Genomic DNA, 19244 nt, shown 5'->3' with positions numbered 1-19244 from the left:
TCCTTGGCCTCACTGGTCCACAGTGGCTGGCCTGGTACCTCTGTTCCCCTTTAGTTCCATTTGTAGCAGTCAGAAATACTTTGGGGAAGAGTCGATGTGCGAGTAAGCCTTCTACAGAGGAGATAGGGCTTTGTGAATGTCAGAAGCTCTGCCAATATGAGGTGGCATAATTATGTTTCAAGTGGCAAAAGAGAGCAGAGACGTGGTAAATAGCACAGTTAGCCCAAGATTCCCCACTGCAGTTACCCTGCCAAGCCTTAGATGAAACTTTTTTTTTTTTTTTTCTTTTTTGCGGTACGCGGGCCTCTCCCTGTTGTGGCCTCTCCCGTTGCGGAGCACAGGCTCCGGACGCGCAGGCTCAGCGGCCATGGCTCACGGGCCCAGCTGCTCCGCGGCATGTGGGATCTTCCCGGACCGGGGCACAAACCCGTGTCCCCTGCATCATCAGGCGGACTCTCAACCACTGTGCCACCAGGGAAGCCCTAGATGAAACTTTTTAAACGAGTACCCTAGCTCAAGACACTTTAAAATTGGACTTTTTATGAAGACTAATATTGCTGTCATAGGGCTACTTTATGAAAACCCGAAGGGACCTTTACCTAGAGCAGAAGCTTCCTCATTTAAACCATGAAGGTTAAACAATAAAAACTAATTTTCTATTCCCAGCATAGCCATCGCCCTGCCGGGAAAGCATCACTGTGCTTCAGGAAAACAAGGGCACCGTATTCTTTAGCCGTTCGGTGGGTAGAGTACATTATGTGTGTGCAAAGACATGTCTTTTCCAATCAGCAGACTTCTTCTGGGAGAAATGAGCCCTCGCTGACTGTACTTGGGGTGGAAGGAGGAGGCCAGTCCACATTTTTCTTGGTAAAACTCTTTCTTGAGAATTTCCGGGGATGGTCGTGGGTTGGTGGCTAATTCAGTGAGGAGACAAAGAGATGAGGGGGTTCAGAGCTGGGGTGCATGAGGGCGGGGGAGATAGAATCCTGTGGAGAAGACTCTGGCTTTGAGAGAATTTTTAAAATCAGTAGTTCATAGTAAGAAATCAAGAATTTTAGGGACGAGAGGGTAAAGTTACAAATTCAAGTCTCTCACCTTCAGGATTAGGGGGGCTTATGCCTTATCTACTGTTTCACCTGCCCCGACCCTTGCTGGACCCTGAGCCCCTCCTATCTCCCCCTCCCCTCCCCCTCCCCTGTGGGTATTGGGGGGAGATGCCCTTCCCCCTTCCCCGTGCTCCTGCCCTCTCCCTGCTGGTGCCGGGTACCCTGTAGGGCTTTGCTCCAGGGGATCTGGGCTGAGAAGCACAGGCTCCACTCTAGCTGAATGACATGTATTTAGGTGACAGAACCTTTAATGGCTCCTGCTCTTAAAGTTCTTTGCTTTGAAGTGTTTTCGAACTGTCACCATTGACTCTTCATGACAAGCTGGGGGGCCTCCAGCTCCATCCAAGTGCATACAGAGTGTTCCCGCATGTCCTGTGGATTGGAAGCTCCACGTGAGCTTTCGGAGAGCAGGCAAGCGAAGCTAAGGCATCAGTTCTAATCCTGTCTCTTTAGTTGCTCCACAACACCTGGTGGCTATTCTTTCGGTGCCTTGTGAGCCAAGAATGCCATGGGAAAAAAATCTTTACAATTAAAGATGAGCTATCGATAAGGCAGTAAGACATTTCTCCAGGGGAGCAGTTGTACGCCAAGTCTGCACGTATGGGAGGGCAGGAGACCTGCAGAGAGAAATAACTCTAAGTAGTTCTGTGTGGCTTGAGTGTCCAGAGTGTCCTCAGGGGTGATGGAGTTTGGGGGTGCAGGGGAGGAATAGCTGGAGGGTCCAGAATGGTAACCAGCCTGGTCGTGCAGGGCCTTATAAACCCAGGTAAGGAATGTAGACTTGTTCCTGAAGTCTGCAGGCGGCCCCTGGAGGGTTTTCAGAAGAGAAGGGACTTCATTGACAGAGGAATGGATAAAGGAGATGTGGTATATATACACAATGGAATATTACTCAGCCATAAAAAATGAATGAAATAATGCCATTTGCAGCATGTGGATGGACCTAGAGATTGTCATACTAAGTAGTATTTGTAGTATTGTCATACTACAACTGAACTTATTTACGAAACAGAAATAGACTCACAGACATAGGAAACAAACTTACGGTTACCAAAGGGGAAGTAGGGGGAGGGATAAATTAGGAGTTTGGGATTAAAATATACACACTACTATATATAAAATAGATAACCAACAAGGCCTTACCGTATAGCACAGGGAACTATATTCAATATCTTGTAATAACCTATAATGGAAAAGAATCTTAAAAAGAATCTATCTATCATCTATCTATCTATCTATATAATTGAATCACTTTGCTGTGTGCCTGAAACAAACACAACATTGTAAATCAACTATATTTCCATAAGAATTTTTTTTTTTTTTTTGCGGTATGTGGGCCTCTCACTGTTGTGGCCTCTCCCGTTGCGGAGCACAGGCTCCGGATGCGCAGGCTCAGCGGCCATGGCTCACAGGCCCAGCCGCTCCGCGGAATGTGGGATCTTCCCGGACCAGGGCACGAACCCGTTTCCCCTGCATCAGCAGGCGGACTCTCAACCACTGCGCCACCAGGGAAGCCCTCCATAAGAATTTTTAAAAACCTTTCAAAAAAGAAGAGAAGGGGCTTGCTTCCATGCAGACTTTCTGATGCTCACTCTAGCAGCAATGGACCAGTTGGAGGAAAGCAGGAGATCAGGAGAGGAGGTAGGAGGTTATTATTGGAATCCTAATGAGAAATGATAAAGCTTGAAGGAAGGCAGTGGTCCTCTGGCTGGAGAGGAGAGGATGGATTTCTGAGCTATTTACAAGGTGGAAGTCTGCAGGATTTCTCTGCAAAATTAGGAAACTGGCTATTCATTTTCAGAAGCAACCCATATGTGGCATTTATGTGCTAACTCAGCTGATGAAAACACTGTTCTTGTAACTAAGTTGGAGAAGAATTACAGGAAGGGTATCATTCAGATGTTAAAATGAATGCATTGCATATGTTAACAAGTGTATGAACCCTGTATTATATCTGGCAAACGGGGTGTTAAATCCTTGTTCAACCAGCCAGATGTCCCTGCAGCTGCCATTGGGATTGCAGGGGGAGCCAGCCACCTGAGACCCCAGGTAGGAGCTGGTGCCAGTGGTTTCTGGAAGCATCTAGCTAGACAAATTGTTTCTCCTGTGCTGATTGACAGGTCCCACATGGATCACACAATTCACATCACAATGAACAGATGGGATTTTCAGTCTGATAAGGCCAGACTCCAGGAACTTGACCTTTTTTCAGGGAATCTTTACAGCTGGGAGTGTCCCCAGTGCAAATTTAAATCTATTTATACATATGATTTTGTAAGACCAAAAAAAAAAAAAAAAAAAACCACTTCAGTCAAACAAACTAAGGCCAATTTAATAACATTCGCTCTTGAATTGGTATGCTATCAAAGTCTTGTTTGGGGCAGTTATCCAGCTGAGTTTGCAGGCTTAAGCGTTTGCTGTAAATGTTTAAATTACCTGGAGGAAAATTCCCATAATTACTCAAAAGAAGTTGAAAGTACTGATAGGTGTTTATATTTATTCTTATGGAGTATAATCTTTCCTAAGTGACTTTGATATATCAAGACTGAGCCAGTTCTGGGATGTCTCCCTCCTCCCTCTTTTGGAAAAAGATCCAAGATATTCAAGGGAGCCTGTCCCAGCAGTCTCCCTGTCACACTCCTGGGAATTGTACTTCTGGGATGTTGAATTCAGGCGAAGTTAAAGAGAAGCAGTCCTACAGACCACAGTTACACAATCATATTAATCTTTTGTGTACTTTCTTTCCTGGAGGAGAAATTGTGAAATCCCAACATTTTTTCTATGAGTGAAATAAAAAGTCGAAATTTAAAAGGAAAGAAAAATCATACCGGTTGTTTTCTTGTCTGTTCAAATGTACTCGGACAGCAAAGACGGAAAAGTCAGTGCAGTCTAAATAGGAAGATACCACAAGGAGCAGATTTTCAAATGTTGTGAAACTTCTGCATCTCTCTTGTTTTTAGACTTTGGAGTTGGGGGCGAAGGCAGTTTCAAATCTGCGAGATCTGGCTGTGGAAGCCCAGGCTTGGCAATGCTAGACAGTGTCCACTAGGTGGCAGTATGTCAGAGGATTTCTTCTATCCTTGAATTGGCAGCGATTTCTTTGGCTGTCTACCAGTCGGTGGGTTTTCCTTTTTGTCCTGTTTTGAAGGGTTAAATGGAGCTCTCATAATTTAGGCGCAAATTATGCTTATTTAAGAAGTGCATAAATTCGCTGAAAAGCCTACTTGTTACAGTGTGACCATAAATAGGTTCCTTCATTCATGGGATTTTTCTTAGTAACTTACAGGTGATCCTAATGGTCATAAGTAGGTTTTGGAAACCAGGGGGTAGTTCTCTTTGTCCTTGCATGTGACAGATGCTAAACATGCTGTATTCTGAGAAGGTAGATCGCTGATCTTCTTGGGGAGCAGGGCACTGGGCTCTCTTTAGTAGCTTTCAGCCAAGAGAAGAGCGCACGGAGGGCTGTCTGCCTGGCTTCCTCAGCCTGGAAACTGTTTCTGGCTTCTGTTGGAGGCTGTTTGCTGGGAGGTGTATCAGAACTGCCTATACGTCTTTATGCAAAGCTGTGGGCATTCTGAGAGTGTAGACAACATATGAGTGCATTGAATGTCTATCCAGAGAGTTAACTTTTTTTTTCTAATTTACAGCTGGATATAAAATAAGATAAAACACATATAACATTTTTTAAAAGATCTCTTTCATGTGAATAATTTGTTCAGAGGAAAGGAGTTAGGATGTTCTTTGTAGTGTCTTCCCCAAATTATTAATAGATGAATCAGAACTTTCTGCATTCAAAGAAACCAGAAGCAATGTCTGAATGATTAAATTTGGGACTTAAAGAACTCTGCAAATTTTAAAACACTCTAATTAATGTGACAAAAGAAGAGGACTACTGTGGATGAAAATAAACATAAATGCAAAGCTTAGGAAATAAATGGAATTGTCCGTTGGGGTGAAGTTTGGGTACTCCTTTAAAAGAGTTTCTTATAATTTTGAAAATTAAAAATATTAGGGGGCCATTCAAGAGAAAACTATGCTTGGTATGTACGTAGCAAAGTATCTGATCTTTGAGAAAAATGACCAAACAGAGTGGCCCTGCTCTGTGGAGTGGCCTTGATGGAGTCACATTTAGAGACGTGAGGCCCCCATGTCCAGGGCCCTCATGGCTTACTTTGGAGGCTTCACTAGCCAAGCTCTGAACAAGTCTTGGCAGGTTCTGAGCCTGCTGTTTTCTGAAGCCCCCTCCCCAAGAATTCTGAGACCATATTTCCTGATGTTGAGGTTCCTTTTTGTCAGATCCCTGGTCAAGGTGGGCCTCCTTTCAGAGTTTCTACTTCAGGGAGGGGACCACCCTCTAAGAATTTCCTGACAGGTATAGAGAGGGAAAAAAAATTTCTTCCCTCTCCCCACTTAGGTTCACCAGTCGGGGCCCTGTAAATTAGACTGACAAGAGATAAATTATAAGAGAAAAGCATACCAATTTATTTAATGTAAGTTTTATGTGACACAGGAGCTTTCATTAGGAAATGAAGACCCACAGGAATAGTTAAGCTGAGTGGTTTTTATACCCAGTTTGATGAAGGGTGGAAAGGTGTAGAAAAATTAGACAGGACAGGACAGGACAGGGTCTGAGCTAAGGATGGTAAACTGGGGGAAACAGAGCAAGGCCTGTTCCTTCAGATTCCTCGAGGCGTCCTCCCGTCTTAAGAGACGAAGACGCTCCTTTCTTCCCAGTGGTAAGGCACTTCTCACATGAGGGTCTGTGACCTGCTTCAGGGGAGAAGGACAAAGCCAGGTAGTCCTTCCTGCCTCTGCCATTTCCCCAAATCCTTTAGCTTAAAATATTCCACTTGCCAAAGCACCATATTTGGGGGTAGCATGTCCTGAACCCCATCACAGGCCACTGATACTTTCCTGCCAGCTTCCAGTAGAGTTGTTGACCACATCTTGTGAAGGGGGGTGGGCTGATAGCTCTAGAAGAGGACTGGGAAGGTGTAAGCTCAAGTCCCAGAGTTATTGGGGGCATCCTTATTCTCCCTTGGCCTCCATTTTCCGGTCTGAAAAGTGAGCTTAGTAGTAGTTACCCAGCCTCTGATTCTAACATGAATCAACCAGGGTAATACAAGGGGAGATAGTTGGCTTTTTGCTGGCTGCAGATGTAAGGGATGATTTAATTTTTTTTTTTTTTTTTTTTTTTTTTTTTTTGCGGTACGCGGGCCCCTCACTGTTGTGGCCTCTCCCGTTGCGGAGCACAGGCTCCAGACACGCAGGCTCAGCGGCCATGGCTCACGGGCCCAGCCGCTCTGCAGCATGTGGGATCTTCCCGGACCGGGGCACGAACCCGTGTCCCCTGCATCGGCAGGCGGACTCCCAACCACTGCGCCACCAGGGAAGCCCGGGATGATTTAATTTTCAACACTTGGAATATATATAAATCGTAAGGATATAATAAATCTAGGACGAAATAGAGCTGTCGCCAAGCAACCATTCACGGAAATGCTCAATTAGTCATAATGTTTCTCAACGCCTGCTGCATATTAGAATCACCTGGGGAGATTCTTGTAAAAAGCTACCAAGTCAGTATCAGACTAATTGAGTTAGACTGGCTGGAGTTGGGCCAGAGTACCCTAAAACTGTAGTCTTAGAAGAATGTTATGTTTGTGGTTGATATCTGTGCACATAAATAACAATGATCTTGAGTTCAAAAGATTGGGGTGGGGTAGGGATATAAGAACAGATACTGAGACTACATTTTTTGTAGCCTGAGGCTATAGACACATCATGTACTTTGCTTTTCATGTGGAAACTTACCTATAGGGTTTCTAAGAGGAATTGCAATTCTTGGATACCCAACAATATATAACATGAAAGCAGCATTACCTCATGGGCCTTTAGCTCAAGTTTTAATTCATCCTGGGTCATGACACACTTTTTTTTTTTTTTTTTTTTAAGCAGACATTGAAAGTGTTTCTGAATGACACTGGTTACTGAATTTTCTTGAAATGAAAAGTTTCCGTGACAGATCTGACCTAGCACCTGCTGATTAAATGGGCAGGAGAAGTTTATTCCCAGGTAGAAGAGAACAAACTTTCCCTGCCCACTTAATCAGTGACTTTTGTCTGCTGCTCCTTTGGCCTGGTCTCAAGCTTCAAGAAAATCTCAGATTTGCTCATCTCTGAAATCTTTTGGGATGTGAGAGGGATTGCTCTTCTCAAATGGAGGCCCCAGGTCAGCAACACCAGCTCGTCTGTTACAAATGCAAATTCTCAGATCCCGCCCCAGACCAAGCAGATCAGAAACTGTGTTTCAACAAGCCCTCTGGGAGATCGTGCTGCATGTTCAAGGTTGAGAACCACTGAGCTAGCAAAATGGATCTTACCTTGTTTTTCTCAATAATAAGTGTGCTTTTCTCAATAGAAAAGCACCAAGCAGGCATTTGTAGGCATGTCATACTTTGCTTTCCTTCCTTCTTCTCTCTCCCCTCTTCCTTCTGAGGATGAGGCAGATCGGGGCTAGAGGGAAAATGAGGGGTAGCTTTAAATCTCTGAATTACTGTCATCCAGGTTCCTATTTGTTCCAATCTTTTAAGAGATAATAATCAGATAAAGTTACATTATATACACATATATAAGTATATAAAGAGATACACAATGTATAGATATATTGTATCATAAATGTATAAAGCTATATACAATGTATAGTAAACATTGTGCGTGTGTATATATCTCCATTATAAATGTAAAAAGATATATACAATGAATAAAGATACACTATATATATATATTATATATGGAATGTATTATGTATTTATAAAGGTAAAAGATACACTGTGTATATATAAATGTATAAAGGTATACACAATGTATAATAGGTACATTGTGCATATATAAATCTCTGTTGTGAATGCAGGGAAGACTAAACCAGGAAATTCCAGAAATCAGGGTACCATTGGGAATCCAAAGATCATGAGAAAAGACTTGGGAGATTGGCAGTCAGCAGGGGAGAGAAATAAATCTTGGATGGAGTGGGGAGAGGAACAAAGCCTGGTAAGGGCCACTGCATTGCACAAACCCAAAAGAGCCAGCCATCATTTGCCTGGAATTTCCTGCAGAGATGCTCCCAGAGCTGTGCAGGGCAGTGCCCTGGGTCAAGGCAAGGGCAGGAAGTAGCCTTGGATGAGGCTGTAAAGTTTCCTTCTAAAAATCAGTCATGCTGTGACTTCTTTAAGATGTTAGAATAGGGAACTGAAGACAGCTGTGCTATCCTCCCAGGGTCTTTAAAAATAGAATTGATTCTCTTCTCTCTTGGGGGTCTTGAAGGCAGAGAGAAGAATCAATGTAATTTTACCACTAGAACCCTTCCAACTGCTAACAGTGGAAGTTTAGTTATAGCCTCTATCTATCTAACTATCCTCTATCTCAAAGCCCTTCTCTCCAGACATTCCAAGAACTTAAGCTATCTGGCCTATCTTTCAAACATCATGAGGGGGTGGGGTAGTGAGCATGGATGGTCACCCCAATAACCGAGAAATCAGGAATCTCTCCAGAGTGTTTCTAGTCATGTTTAGATGTATGGAGTTACCAGACCCTCTGCTGAATGCCTACATGCATGATCTTATTGAGTCTTCACAACCACCGATGATAAAGGTGCTGTTAATGTCCTCAGTATTTGTAGGTGACTGAGAAGGGATTTGAGCTGAAGTCAAAGCCTGAAGTTCCATCTGCATCACTTTACTATTTAATGGTAGCTAAGGTCTTGATTCAGGTGGGCCTGCAGTTACTTATTGGACCCTTCACTGTCAGGGCTCAAATTGAGATACTCAATTATGTACGTTCTTTATGTACTTGAGTTCTTTCTTTTACTGGCTTGCACTTCTAAACCTCTATTTGTGGCAATATTTTAAGTTAATGATTGGTAATCTAAAAAGCTCTTAGACTTCCATGTAGTACTTTAAATACACTGTGACTTTTTAAAATAAAAAATTAACCACTGGAAGCCAAGCATCTTTCTCTTTCTTATGGGCTGAGCTTCAACATTATAACAGGAATTCACTCATGAAACAGACATAAAAAGAGACTCTCTGAAAATTTAAGAGGGTCATATATTCTGTGGTAATTGTTATTTTCCTAGTTAATTTCATCTCCATTTGTGTACCTGCTACAAATGTTTAATTATGTTCAGTGATTCCGTGTTTTATAATTTACATTGTCTTTTATTTCCTCTTATTGTCCAAAGTATTTTATTGGATGGTATGTGTGTAGTCTACTTTTTAAGCACATCAACATAATTCTTTGGGGTGAACTTCCCTTGATAGCTACTTAGAACATCAAGTAATTTTACTGTCTATGTACTTCTGGCATATTTTGAAGGAAAGAGGATTAATTTATTGTATGTCCGACAGTCCTGAATTCTTAACTGCTTTATCAAAAGAGTGTATAAAAAAGATTCTTTTTTCTTTTTATTGCAGGAAATGCAACATATTGTTAAATCACAACACATCAGAGCAGAAAAAGGTAAGCATGGATCTGCATAAATATTTGAAAACCCCTAGGGTGACTCCTCTTTGAGCTAACATGGCTTCTCTCATCTCCAGCCATGGTGGAAGGTTCATGGTTAGATCTGGCCAGAAGGAACAAGCCTGAGACTCAGCCCTTTGCCCATCTCACGATTAATGCTATTGACATCCCATCAGGTAAGTTCCATTTATATCCAGCCTGAAAAATATTTCAAGAGTAAGTCAGAAAGAGAAAAACAAATACCGTATGCTAACAGTATATATATGGAATTAAAAAAAAAAAGTTCTGATGAACCTAGGGGCAGGACAGGAATAAAGATGCATACATAGAGAATGGACTTGAACACAGGGAGGGGGAAGGCTAAGCTGGGACGAAGTGAGAGAGTAGCATTGACATATATTCACTACCAAATGTAAAATAGATAGCTAGGGGCTTCCCTGGTGGCGCAGTGGTTGAGAGTCCGCCTGCCGATGCAGGGGACACGGTTTTGTGCCCCGGTCCGGGAAGATCCCACATGCTGCGGAGCGGCTGGGCCCGTGAGCCATGGCCGCTGAGCCTGCATGTCTGGAGCCTGTGCTCCGCGACGGGAGAGGCCACAACAGTGAGAGGCCCGCGTACCGCAAAAGCAAAAAAAAAGATAGCTAGCGGGAAGCAGCTGCATCGCATAGGGAGATCAGCTCCGTGCTTTGTGACCACCTAGAGGGGTGGGATAGGAGGGGTGGAATAGTGAGGGTGGGAGGGAGATGCAAGAGGGAGGAGATATGGGGATATCTGTATACATATAGCTGATTCACTTTGTTATACAGCAGAAACTAACACACCATTGTAAAGCAATTATACTCCAATAAAGATGTTAAAAAAAAGTCATTTATCAGCCCATCTGAATACTCAGACCTATTCTTAGCCTGTTAGCAAAATTTTGAGAGCCCTTAACTTCTAGACCAGAAGAAAGATCATTTATTCTTCAGTTGGTCCTCCACATCATGGAAACAGTGATTCTCAATCGTGCCGGAATGGACATCATCACTATATTCATTTTCAGATCATCAGAGTGAGTTTATTTTAAAAGACTGCAAGTTGAGGTTGCATAACTGGGAAGGATAATCCCGTGTTATACTCATCTCTATCTTTCCAAGCAAAAGTTGACACATCCCCATTGCTGGCCTGTGAGGTGCTTGAATTCCTCCAGGTAGTCATATACTCAGCCATCTCCTGCAGAGTTCCCGGCAGGAGCTCAACAGAGTGATATTGAAGAGGCAATAGCCCTCTAGAAAATGAGACATCCTCATTCTCCAGGGACTTATCATTTTTTTCTGGCTAAGAATTTAGCTCAATAGACTGGAGACCTCATTATCTTTTGGAAATGAGGAAACCCAGAGCTCTGTGTCTACATCTACCTAATGTACCAGTGATTTCCATCATATAATCCCCACTGGTTACTTCACCTCGGGTTAGGTGAGCATCAGAAAGATCACAAAGGACATTATGATGGAGTGACAATGGAATATTATTGTTATTATTCTTATACCATTTATACACACACTTTGTATCAGGCATTTTGCTCTGTATTCGTTATCTCTAAACCTTACTACAACCCTGCAAGGCAGTGATTATCATTCAGATTTTGCAAACAGGGAAACCAAGTTCCACCTAGTGTAAGTTATCTGATCGAGGTTACAATGTTGCAGGATTAGAAGTTGAATTCCACTCTAGTTGATTCCCAAGTCCATGCTTTTTATACTATAGGTTATCACATAAGTATCTTGTGGCCTGTTGGCTTTGTCAGAGGGGAATAAATTCAGAGTGCTTATGTTCCTCTTTTCATGAAAGAAGTAGATTAATGTGGTTTTAATAGCAGGGTGTCTGAAGTCTGATGGCCTGGGTTTGAGGTCCCACTGTACTACCTGGCTGGGTGACCTTGTGCAAATTCTTGGAATCCTTTGTGTGTCAGCTTCTTCATGGGGATGGTTAACAGTTTGTACCTCATGGGGCAGCTATAAAGATTTAATGAGGTTATATACTAAAATGCTTATATGGAAGTGGGCATATAGTAAGAACTTAGTGAATGTAATTTGTCATTATTTAAAGTTTAATTAAATAATTTTATATATTCTATTTTTTGTTTTACAAAAATGATTCAAGGCAAGTTCTTCTTAGAGTTAAAAAAAATCCAAGTTTTAATAAGCAGTTTTGAAGCTACTAATATAGTATGGGCCACAAAGGAATTTTTCCTGACTACGGACATTGAAAGGAGAAACCAACTGTTTGATTTTTAGATTTTCCTAAACTATCTATACTGTCCCAGATATTTGCTTCATAAACAAATTCTCTCTCTCCCTCTCCCTCTCTCTCTTTCTGTGTGTGTGTGTGTATGTGTGTGCCTTATGGTGGAACTGCACTAATTTTCTGAGTGGAAAACTATTTTGCATGTTAGCAAAGGCAATCAAATTAATACTGATCTGTCAGCTGTGTGTGCTGTGAATGTAGTCTGCATTTATCTTTTCAGTTCATTTTAAATGGCATATGATAAATATTGCATTAGACTGTGTGCCGAAGTCTATTTGGCAATAACAAGCATGTTTTAGTTATATATAGCTCTCCCTCCGGGCACCTCGCATCAAATCATTGCCAAAAAGAAGGCAAAACTCCTGGTTATTTTCGGATGGTTATTGAGCTTGAGACAGAGTGAAATGAGTTAGTGTATGCTTCTGTTTAAGAAAATAGAATTTGCTCTTCTGGCTTGGCCAATGACTCCTTGAGTCCATGTATCTCCCAGTTTGGGCCAGGATTGGATACTTCAGAGGAAGATGGCTTTCATTTTGCATGTTCATTCAGGGCCTCTGTTCCATACTTATTTGTACTTATTTACACATAAGAAAGAAATCAGAATCTGCGTTATACTGACTGTATTTCAAAGCTTCTTGAATAAAATGCATTGGGGAGTATTTTGTGAGGTCAGCATTCATGGCTTTCTTAAGGGCAGCTCAGGCTAAATATCTGGAGAGACTTCTTCTCTAATATCTAATAGCAGTGACCCTAGGGGCTGGGGCAGCTGGGGAGGCTGAAGGTCTCTAGTGATGGAAGCCCAGGCTTGCTGTGTGAGGGCCTCTAACCTGATGGGGCCGCTATTCTCATCTTTTCTCCCACTATCGCTATTCATGAGCCCTCCAGTTCACACTGACAGTTCTTCTCCCTTTTCCTCTGCGTGCTGTGTGCATTCCGTTCTTTGCTCGAACAGTTTCCCTCGATCACAAACCTCTCCCTTTTCTCAGCCCGTCCACATTTGACCCAAGTCCTCCCTGCCCTCCGTCACTGGGCTGAGTTCACGTGGTCGCCACTAATTTCTGCACCTTCCACTTGGCAGGTGCTTTAACTGAACTTCAACCATGTGCTGTGTGACCTGCAGACATGAAAATGTTATATTTTTCATTTGGTGTGCCCATTTCTTCTTTTCTCCACTACTAAGTGCCTTGAGGGTATACTGCTTGATGCATTTCTTAACTGTGGATAGAGTGAATGCCCATAGAAAGCACCATTCAGATATGTACTAAATGACTAAATTGATCAGCGAATGGATAAATATAGGCACGTATAGAAGGAAATAAGGACACTCCTTCAACTTGACTTGAGCTAACAACAGGAGTGCTATGCGGTCAGGGTTTCTGTGTTCTCCTCTCTCTTTCATATCCTTCCCTGCCTTCCCTGGACTGTATCACTGAGCCCTTGGTCTAACACTAGCTGATCCAACCTGTCGAGAGGGTAGACGTCACCTTAGTCATTCTGCTGCTATCTGTTAAGGGCCGTCATAGGAGATAAACTATAAGACCGATAATTGATTGCATAAAGGATTGAATACAAGAGTAGGGGAAGAAGGCGGTAACCATGGGATGGTTTGAAATAGGAAACACCTTGAGTTTTTTTAGCTCTGTCAATGGACTAGGTGGCTGTTTACCAGCCTGGAGAAGTTACTTTGCTAGTGTTCATGAGGATGTGATGCATAGAGTCTTACAGTCTCATTTTGACTCACTTGCGACCATGGAATGATATTTACATTTGGGATGCTTTAATTTAGGATGATCTGGGGTAGGACCTCCGATGAAAAAGGGCAGGGCGCTGTGTTGGGTTCTGGAGGCAGCTTCTCAGGCTCGCTCGGGCGCCCTCCTGTGGATACGATGTGCAGTTCAGGAAATCTGTCCTGCCCCTGAGCACGGGGATTGAAACCATTGGCTTCTTTGCCTTTGCAGGCATGTCTAAGGATGGGGGGTTGCCCCACCATAGCTTGGACGCCGCCGCATTTTTTTTTCTTCCACTTACCCTACCATCTAGTTGGTTCTGGAACAGCCTGGTATTGAGGTCCCCAGACCATATCCCAGCTGCCCAGTAGCCATCCAGGGACAATAGAACATTTTTTTGTGGCTCTCCAGAGTAAGATGCAGGTGTTCACGTTTTCCCAGGATTCAGGCCAGTCTTGCAAGTTAGCCAGTGTGGGTTTCTGGTTCTATAAAGATCTCCCAAGGACCCACTCTAGCCAAAGTGTCGTCAGCTCTGATGGATCCGTGGAATCCACTTTAAGTCTAAATTCTGTGGGGGGATTTCTCTTGGGTGACAGGCAGCAAAGAACTTCTCCCTGGCTTCAGAAACTACTCCCCACCCCATTCTGAGACTCCTCAGCTCTGTTTTGCCTTGTTGAAATCCTAGCAGATGACAACCTTAACTTAGCATAAGTGTTTACAAAATCCTCTGAAGGAAAACTCTGGACTTTCCACAGTATAACAGCTTTTTCCCCACTAGCTGACATCTTTTCCAGTTGGCTAATAGGTATCCATATAAATATAAATATTTGATTTGATTTGATTTGAGGTTTATCATGGAGGTAGTCCCAATTTTTAAAGACCTAGTAAAGTACACTAAAGACCTGAAATATTCAAAGCGTTGGACACTTTGCTGACTTAGAAGATTTTCTAGAAACTTCTGCTGCTCCAGAAACAGTGACATGAAGATCGGTTGTCACATTTCAGGTGTGAGAAGGAGCTAAAGGAGAGTTCTGGTCTAATAATTAGAAGAGATTTTACCATCCTTAGGGCACAAAGGATTGCATGAAGTTGTGAAGCTGGGGAGTGCAATGTCAAGGATGTGTTCTTTGTGAACTTCTCTGGGGGCAGCTTTTCAGTCGTGTGGCCTTGAGAGGCATTTGGGCTATTGGAGGAGGGGAAAATCAATGGTGTTGAGAATATAGAGTTTAAGAGTTTGACTTTTTGGTCAAAGTTGCTGTGACCCAGATTTTCAGCTCCTTCTATATACCTGTCTCCGTGAATTAAAAGAGAAAGTGGGGTCATGTGAAGTCTGGATATTCTCTTCCTATACTTGTTTCTTGCTTTCTTGTTTCAACTGCCTTTGTCTGATTCTCTTCCTTCAACCTTGAATGACCTTTATGCTTCTGTTGGCTGAATTCCTCCTTTAAGTTATCAGGCTCAGTAGCCCAGCAAAATCGTTCTTGAGCCCTCTGGGAGGAAGTAATCTCTTTCCTTTGAATTCCCATTGCAATATCCACACCTTTCTTATCAGGGCCGCGCCTTGCTTCCTGTCTGAACATATATCATACTTATCCCTTGTGTTCTATAGGCTCCTTGAGGGCAGGAAAATTGAGATTTTGTCTTTGTCCCCTCTCAGGTGCCTAGCAGAGAGCACAAGTACTTCTTAATGTACTGGTACTCCCCTTTTAGAAAATAAATTCTGAGAAATTATTTTCCCATTGGAACAATGACTGGACAGTAAGTCCTTCTCCAACCTCATAGAATTGTGAGGATGTCCTTCTCCTTGAAGGGGTGGGCTTTAAATCACGTGCCTCTCTTTTCCTCAGGTTCCCATAAAGTGAGTCTGTCCTGCTGGTACCATGACCGAGGTTGGGCCAAGATCTCCAACATGACTTTCAGCAATGGAAAACTAATAGTTAACCAAGATGGCTTTTATTACCTGTATGCCAACATTTGCTTTCGACATCATGAAACTTCGGGAAACCTCACTGCGAATTATCTGCAGCTAATGGTGTATGTCACCAAGACCAGCATCAAAATCCCGAGTTCTCATACCCTCATGAAAGGAGGAAGCACCAAATACTGGTCGGGGAATTCTGAATTCCATTTTTACTCCATAAATGTTGGAGGATTTTTTAAGCTACGGTCTGGTGAGGAAATAAGCATTGAGGTATCCAACCCTTCACTACTGGATCCAGATCAAGATGCAACGTACTTTGGGGCTTTTAAAGTTCGAGATATAGATTGAGCCCCATTTTATGAAGTGTTTTCACGTATTTCCTAGGATGTATAGAAAACTTTAAAAACAAGCCAAGAAAGATATATGTAGGTGTGTGAGACTACTAAGGGCTATGACCCACAGGGTACAAGAAGACCCATGCCTTTGACTCTGTAGGGAGCGAATGTATTTACAGCCGATGGGAGATGTTGGACTCAAGGTGTGTTACAATCTTAAGGGTTTTCTTACACAGTGGTTTTTAAATTTTGTAATGAATTCCTAGAATTAAAGCAGATTGGAGCAATTATGGTTGCCTTTATGAAAAACTGCCTTTGGGCTATGGGAGGGGTTAATTCTCTGTCTCTAATCCGTGGTTAGGGGTTAGGTGCCAAGATGCAGCTGAAGTGGAAAGGGGGTCGTCTAATTGCAAACTGATGACCATCTGAAGGGTTAAATTCTTTTGAATTGTTACATCATGCTGGAACCTGCAAATAAATACTTTTTCTAATGAGGAGAAAAAAAATATATGTATTTTTATATAATATCTAAAGTTATATTTCAGATGTAATGTTTTCTGTGCAAAGTATTGTAAATTATATTTGTGCTATAGTATTTGATTCAAAATATTTAAAAATGTCTTGCTGTTGACATATTTAATGTTTTAAATGTACAGACGTATTTAACTGGTGCACTTTGTAAATCCCCTGGGGAAAACTTGCAGCTAAGGGAAAAAACGTTGTTTGCTCATATCAACTGTATGATACTTCTTCATTCTTTTTAACTTAATAGATTTTTCAGACTTCTTAAGTCTATTTCCAAAAAATTAAAATGGATGCCTTGAATAATAAGCAGAATGTTGACCACCAGGTGCCTTTCAAATTTAGAAGCTAATGACAGCTTTAGAAAGCTGACATTGCCAAAAAGGATACATAATGGGCTACTGGGATCTGTCAAGAGTATTTATATAATTATTGAACAGGTGTTTTTTTCTACAGGTGCTGCAAATTGTAAATTTTTTTCATGGAAAAGTTATCAGTGGCTTATAGCAAAAAAAATTCCATTTTTAATTTAGTGGAAGTTATTTTATACTATATAATAAAAACATTGCCTTAGAATGTTATTTTTTTGGGTATGAAAATAAATTTATAGGAAAACCTGCCTTGTGATTTTGTGCTTCTCTTTTATGTCTGTCTTGCTCTGTGATCCTTTCTCTCCAATATGGTAATGTGGCTTCTATCTTTCCAAAGGTTACCGGGAGAAATGCAGATTTAATTAAAAATTAGGAACCGATTCAATTAAATTGCTGAACCTCGGAATTTGAAAAATAATTTACAAGGGATTTGTATGCAAGAATGTAGCCAGATAGAACACAGAGGCTTCACCACTCAAAAAAGAAAAGTTTGTTATGCTTATATCGTGAGAAAAAATAGTGCTTTGCACAAGTTCATAATGCCCTGCAGAACAATCATTTGACCTGGAGGAAACCCTGAACATTGTATCTCTTACTAGTGAAGAAGCATTAAGAGTGGATGGATGCTCGTCCTCATGGAAATTTATGTGAGGGAGCCATCTAGCCCATGTTGATTACTCCACATGAGACAGAAGGAAGTGAACAGCTTGGGAAGACACAGGAAGCTATAATTCAAGGCACTTGCCATTTGTGGATAAATGTTTCTTGATGGTTGGAACAGGATAAAAGGAGAAAAATGGCAGAGGTTACAAAGAAAAAAATTGTCAATTCTTTTTGGGGGTGGGACTTGATCATTGACCAAAATACACCTATTGTTTTCAAACTATCAGTAAATCTGAGGTAGATTTGTACAAAATGTCTGTTACATATCCCAATTGTTGGTCCCAGATATTCTTTGTTTAAGGAAAAATTAACTTTGAGGGGCCACTGGAGAATTTCTCTACTCTCCACTGACACAAAATCTTGTTACATAGAGAGCCTTATTAGCTACCCTGGCTTCTAGAATATGATTCTATCATTTCCAAAGGTGAATAACATTCATTCATTCATTTGCTTGTTTGCTGCACATTATTTATTGAGCATCAACTATGTGCTAGGCACTGTACCAGGCACTGGGGATACTATGGCACTCCTCTTGCCCTGCAGGAAACTTCATTTCATTGGGGAGCCAGCCTAGTAACAGTGTGGTAATCTCCAAGTCTTGGGCATCTACAGAATGCTGTAGGAACAGAAAGGAGGCCATTGAACCCAATAATGGGGATCACAGGAGGTCTAGAAATGAAATCAAAACTGGATAGGAGGTGGGCTGAATATCCATTCCCACTTTTAACTTAGAGGCAACTAACTTGCAGTCTCTCAAAAATGAGCTAAAACCCAAGTCCTAGGGATGGAAAAAACCTGGAATCTAGTAAGAAAATACATGGTGGCACTAGCCAGACTGAAGAACTAACATGGTGGATGGTCTGCCATGCTAAGAGAGATCCTCTAGAGAAGACCTTGAATATTCAGCCTGACCGTAATGTGAATTTTGTGTATGTTGACGACCTGATAGGCCAGGGATATTTAGAGCTTCGCTGGAATGAATCTATGACAATGAAATGTTGGTGTGAACTGGCCTGTGCCTTGAAGGAGGCAACTGTAGCAAATGGATATGCCAGGAGGTCTGGGAAAGGCTTGTTCTCTTTTCTAGTGACACTCAAGGCTTTCCAGGATCTGAATAGCAGAATCCAAAACACAGGATCCAAACCCTACTTTTCCCACTCACATGCTACTTTTTACTGCTGCTTTTTCTTCTCACTCACCCCCTTTTCCACTTCCACTCTTGAGTGTTTTAATCCTGTTTTTTCTTTCCCCCTAATTCCTGGCTCTTGCCTCAGAGGACCATTTAGTTTCTCTGATGGCCCTCGTGGAATAGAAGGCTGCTGCATCTGATTGTAATAGTACCCGACCATGTCAGCACTCAGCACAGTGAAGTGAAGGTTGAGGAGTGACAAAATATGTCAAGAAACCAACACATACTGGATGCTAGGGCAAATGGAACTGTTTGCTTATTTTACCTACTCCATTTCAATCTTCTTCCCAACACCTGCCAAATCTGAAGCAAGGGAAGCATGCCAAATTTGAAGTCATCTCTCTTCTTGAGTCGGTTTTGACATCCATACCAGGTCCATGCATCCTTGCATCTTCCCAAAACACTACATGTGCAGCCATCCTTGTCTAGCAAATTTGTTTTCCTCCCTTTCCTCCTTCCTTTTGTCTCATTCATCTCCATCAGGCCATCCTAGAGAACTAACCAGAGAAGATCCATTTCCCCAGTGACTTAGGTGGGAACCTAAGCAGCTCACGCTTCATCCTCTCTCTGTGTGTATAATTATCAATGTGGCTAGAGATAGCAGCCTG

At 42.1% G+C, this 19244-nt stretch overlaps 1 protein-coding gene across 1 annotated transcript in view; it reads left to right on the top strand.

Annotated features, from left to right (window-relative positions):
* TNFSF11 (TNF superfamily member 11) overlaps positions 1-15904 on the top strand; it is a gene marked incomplete at both ends in the record, with an annotated part of 35226 nt that extends 19322 nt beyond the window's left edge. The window contains 3 exons of the mRNA XM_082602253.1: positions 9574-9619; positions 9700-9798; positions 15483-15904. Of these exons, the coding sequence (XP_082458379.1) occupies positions 9574-9619; positions 9700-9798; positions 15483-15904 (567 nt within the window). The remainder of the gene's footprint in view (positions 1-9573; positions 9620-9699; positions 9799-15482) is intronic.
* Between the last annotated feature and the right edge of the window lie 3340 nt (positions 15905-19244).

This window comes from Mesoplodon mirus (assembly GCF_964341445.2).
Source record: "Mesoplodon mirus genome assembly, chromosome: 17".
NCBI classification, from domain to species: domain Eukaryota; kingdom Metazoa; phylum Chordata; class Mammalia; order Artiodactyla; family Ziphiidae; genus Mesoplodon; species Mesoplodon mirus.
This window is presented reverse-complemented; position numbering and strand designations above follow the sequence as displayed.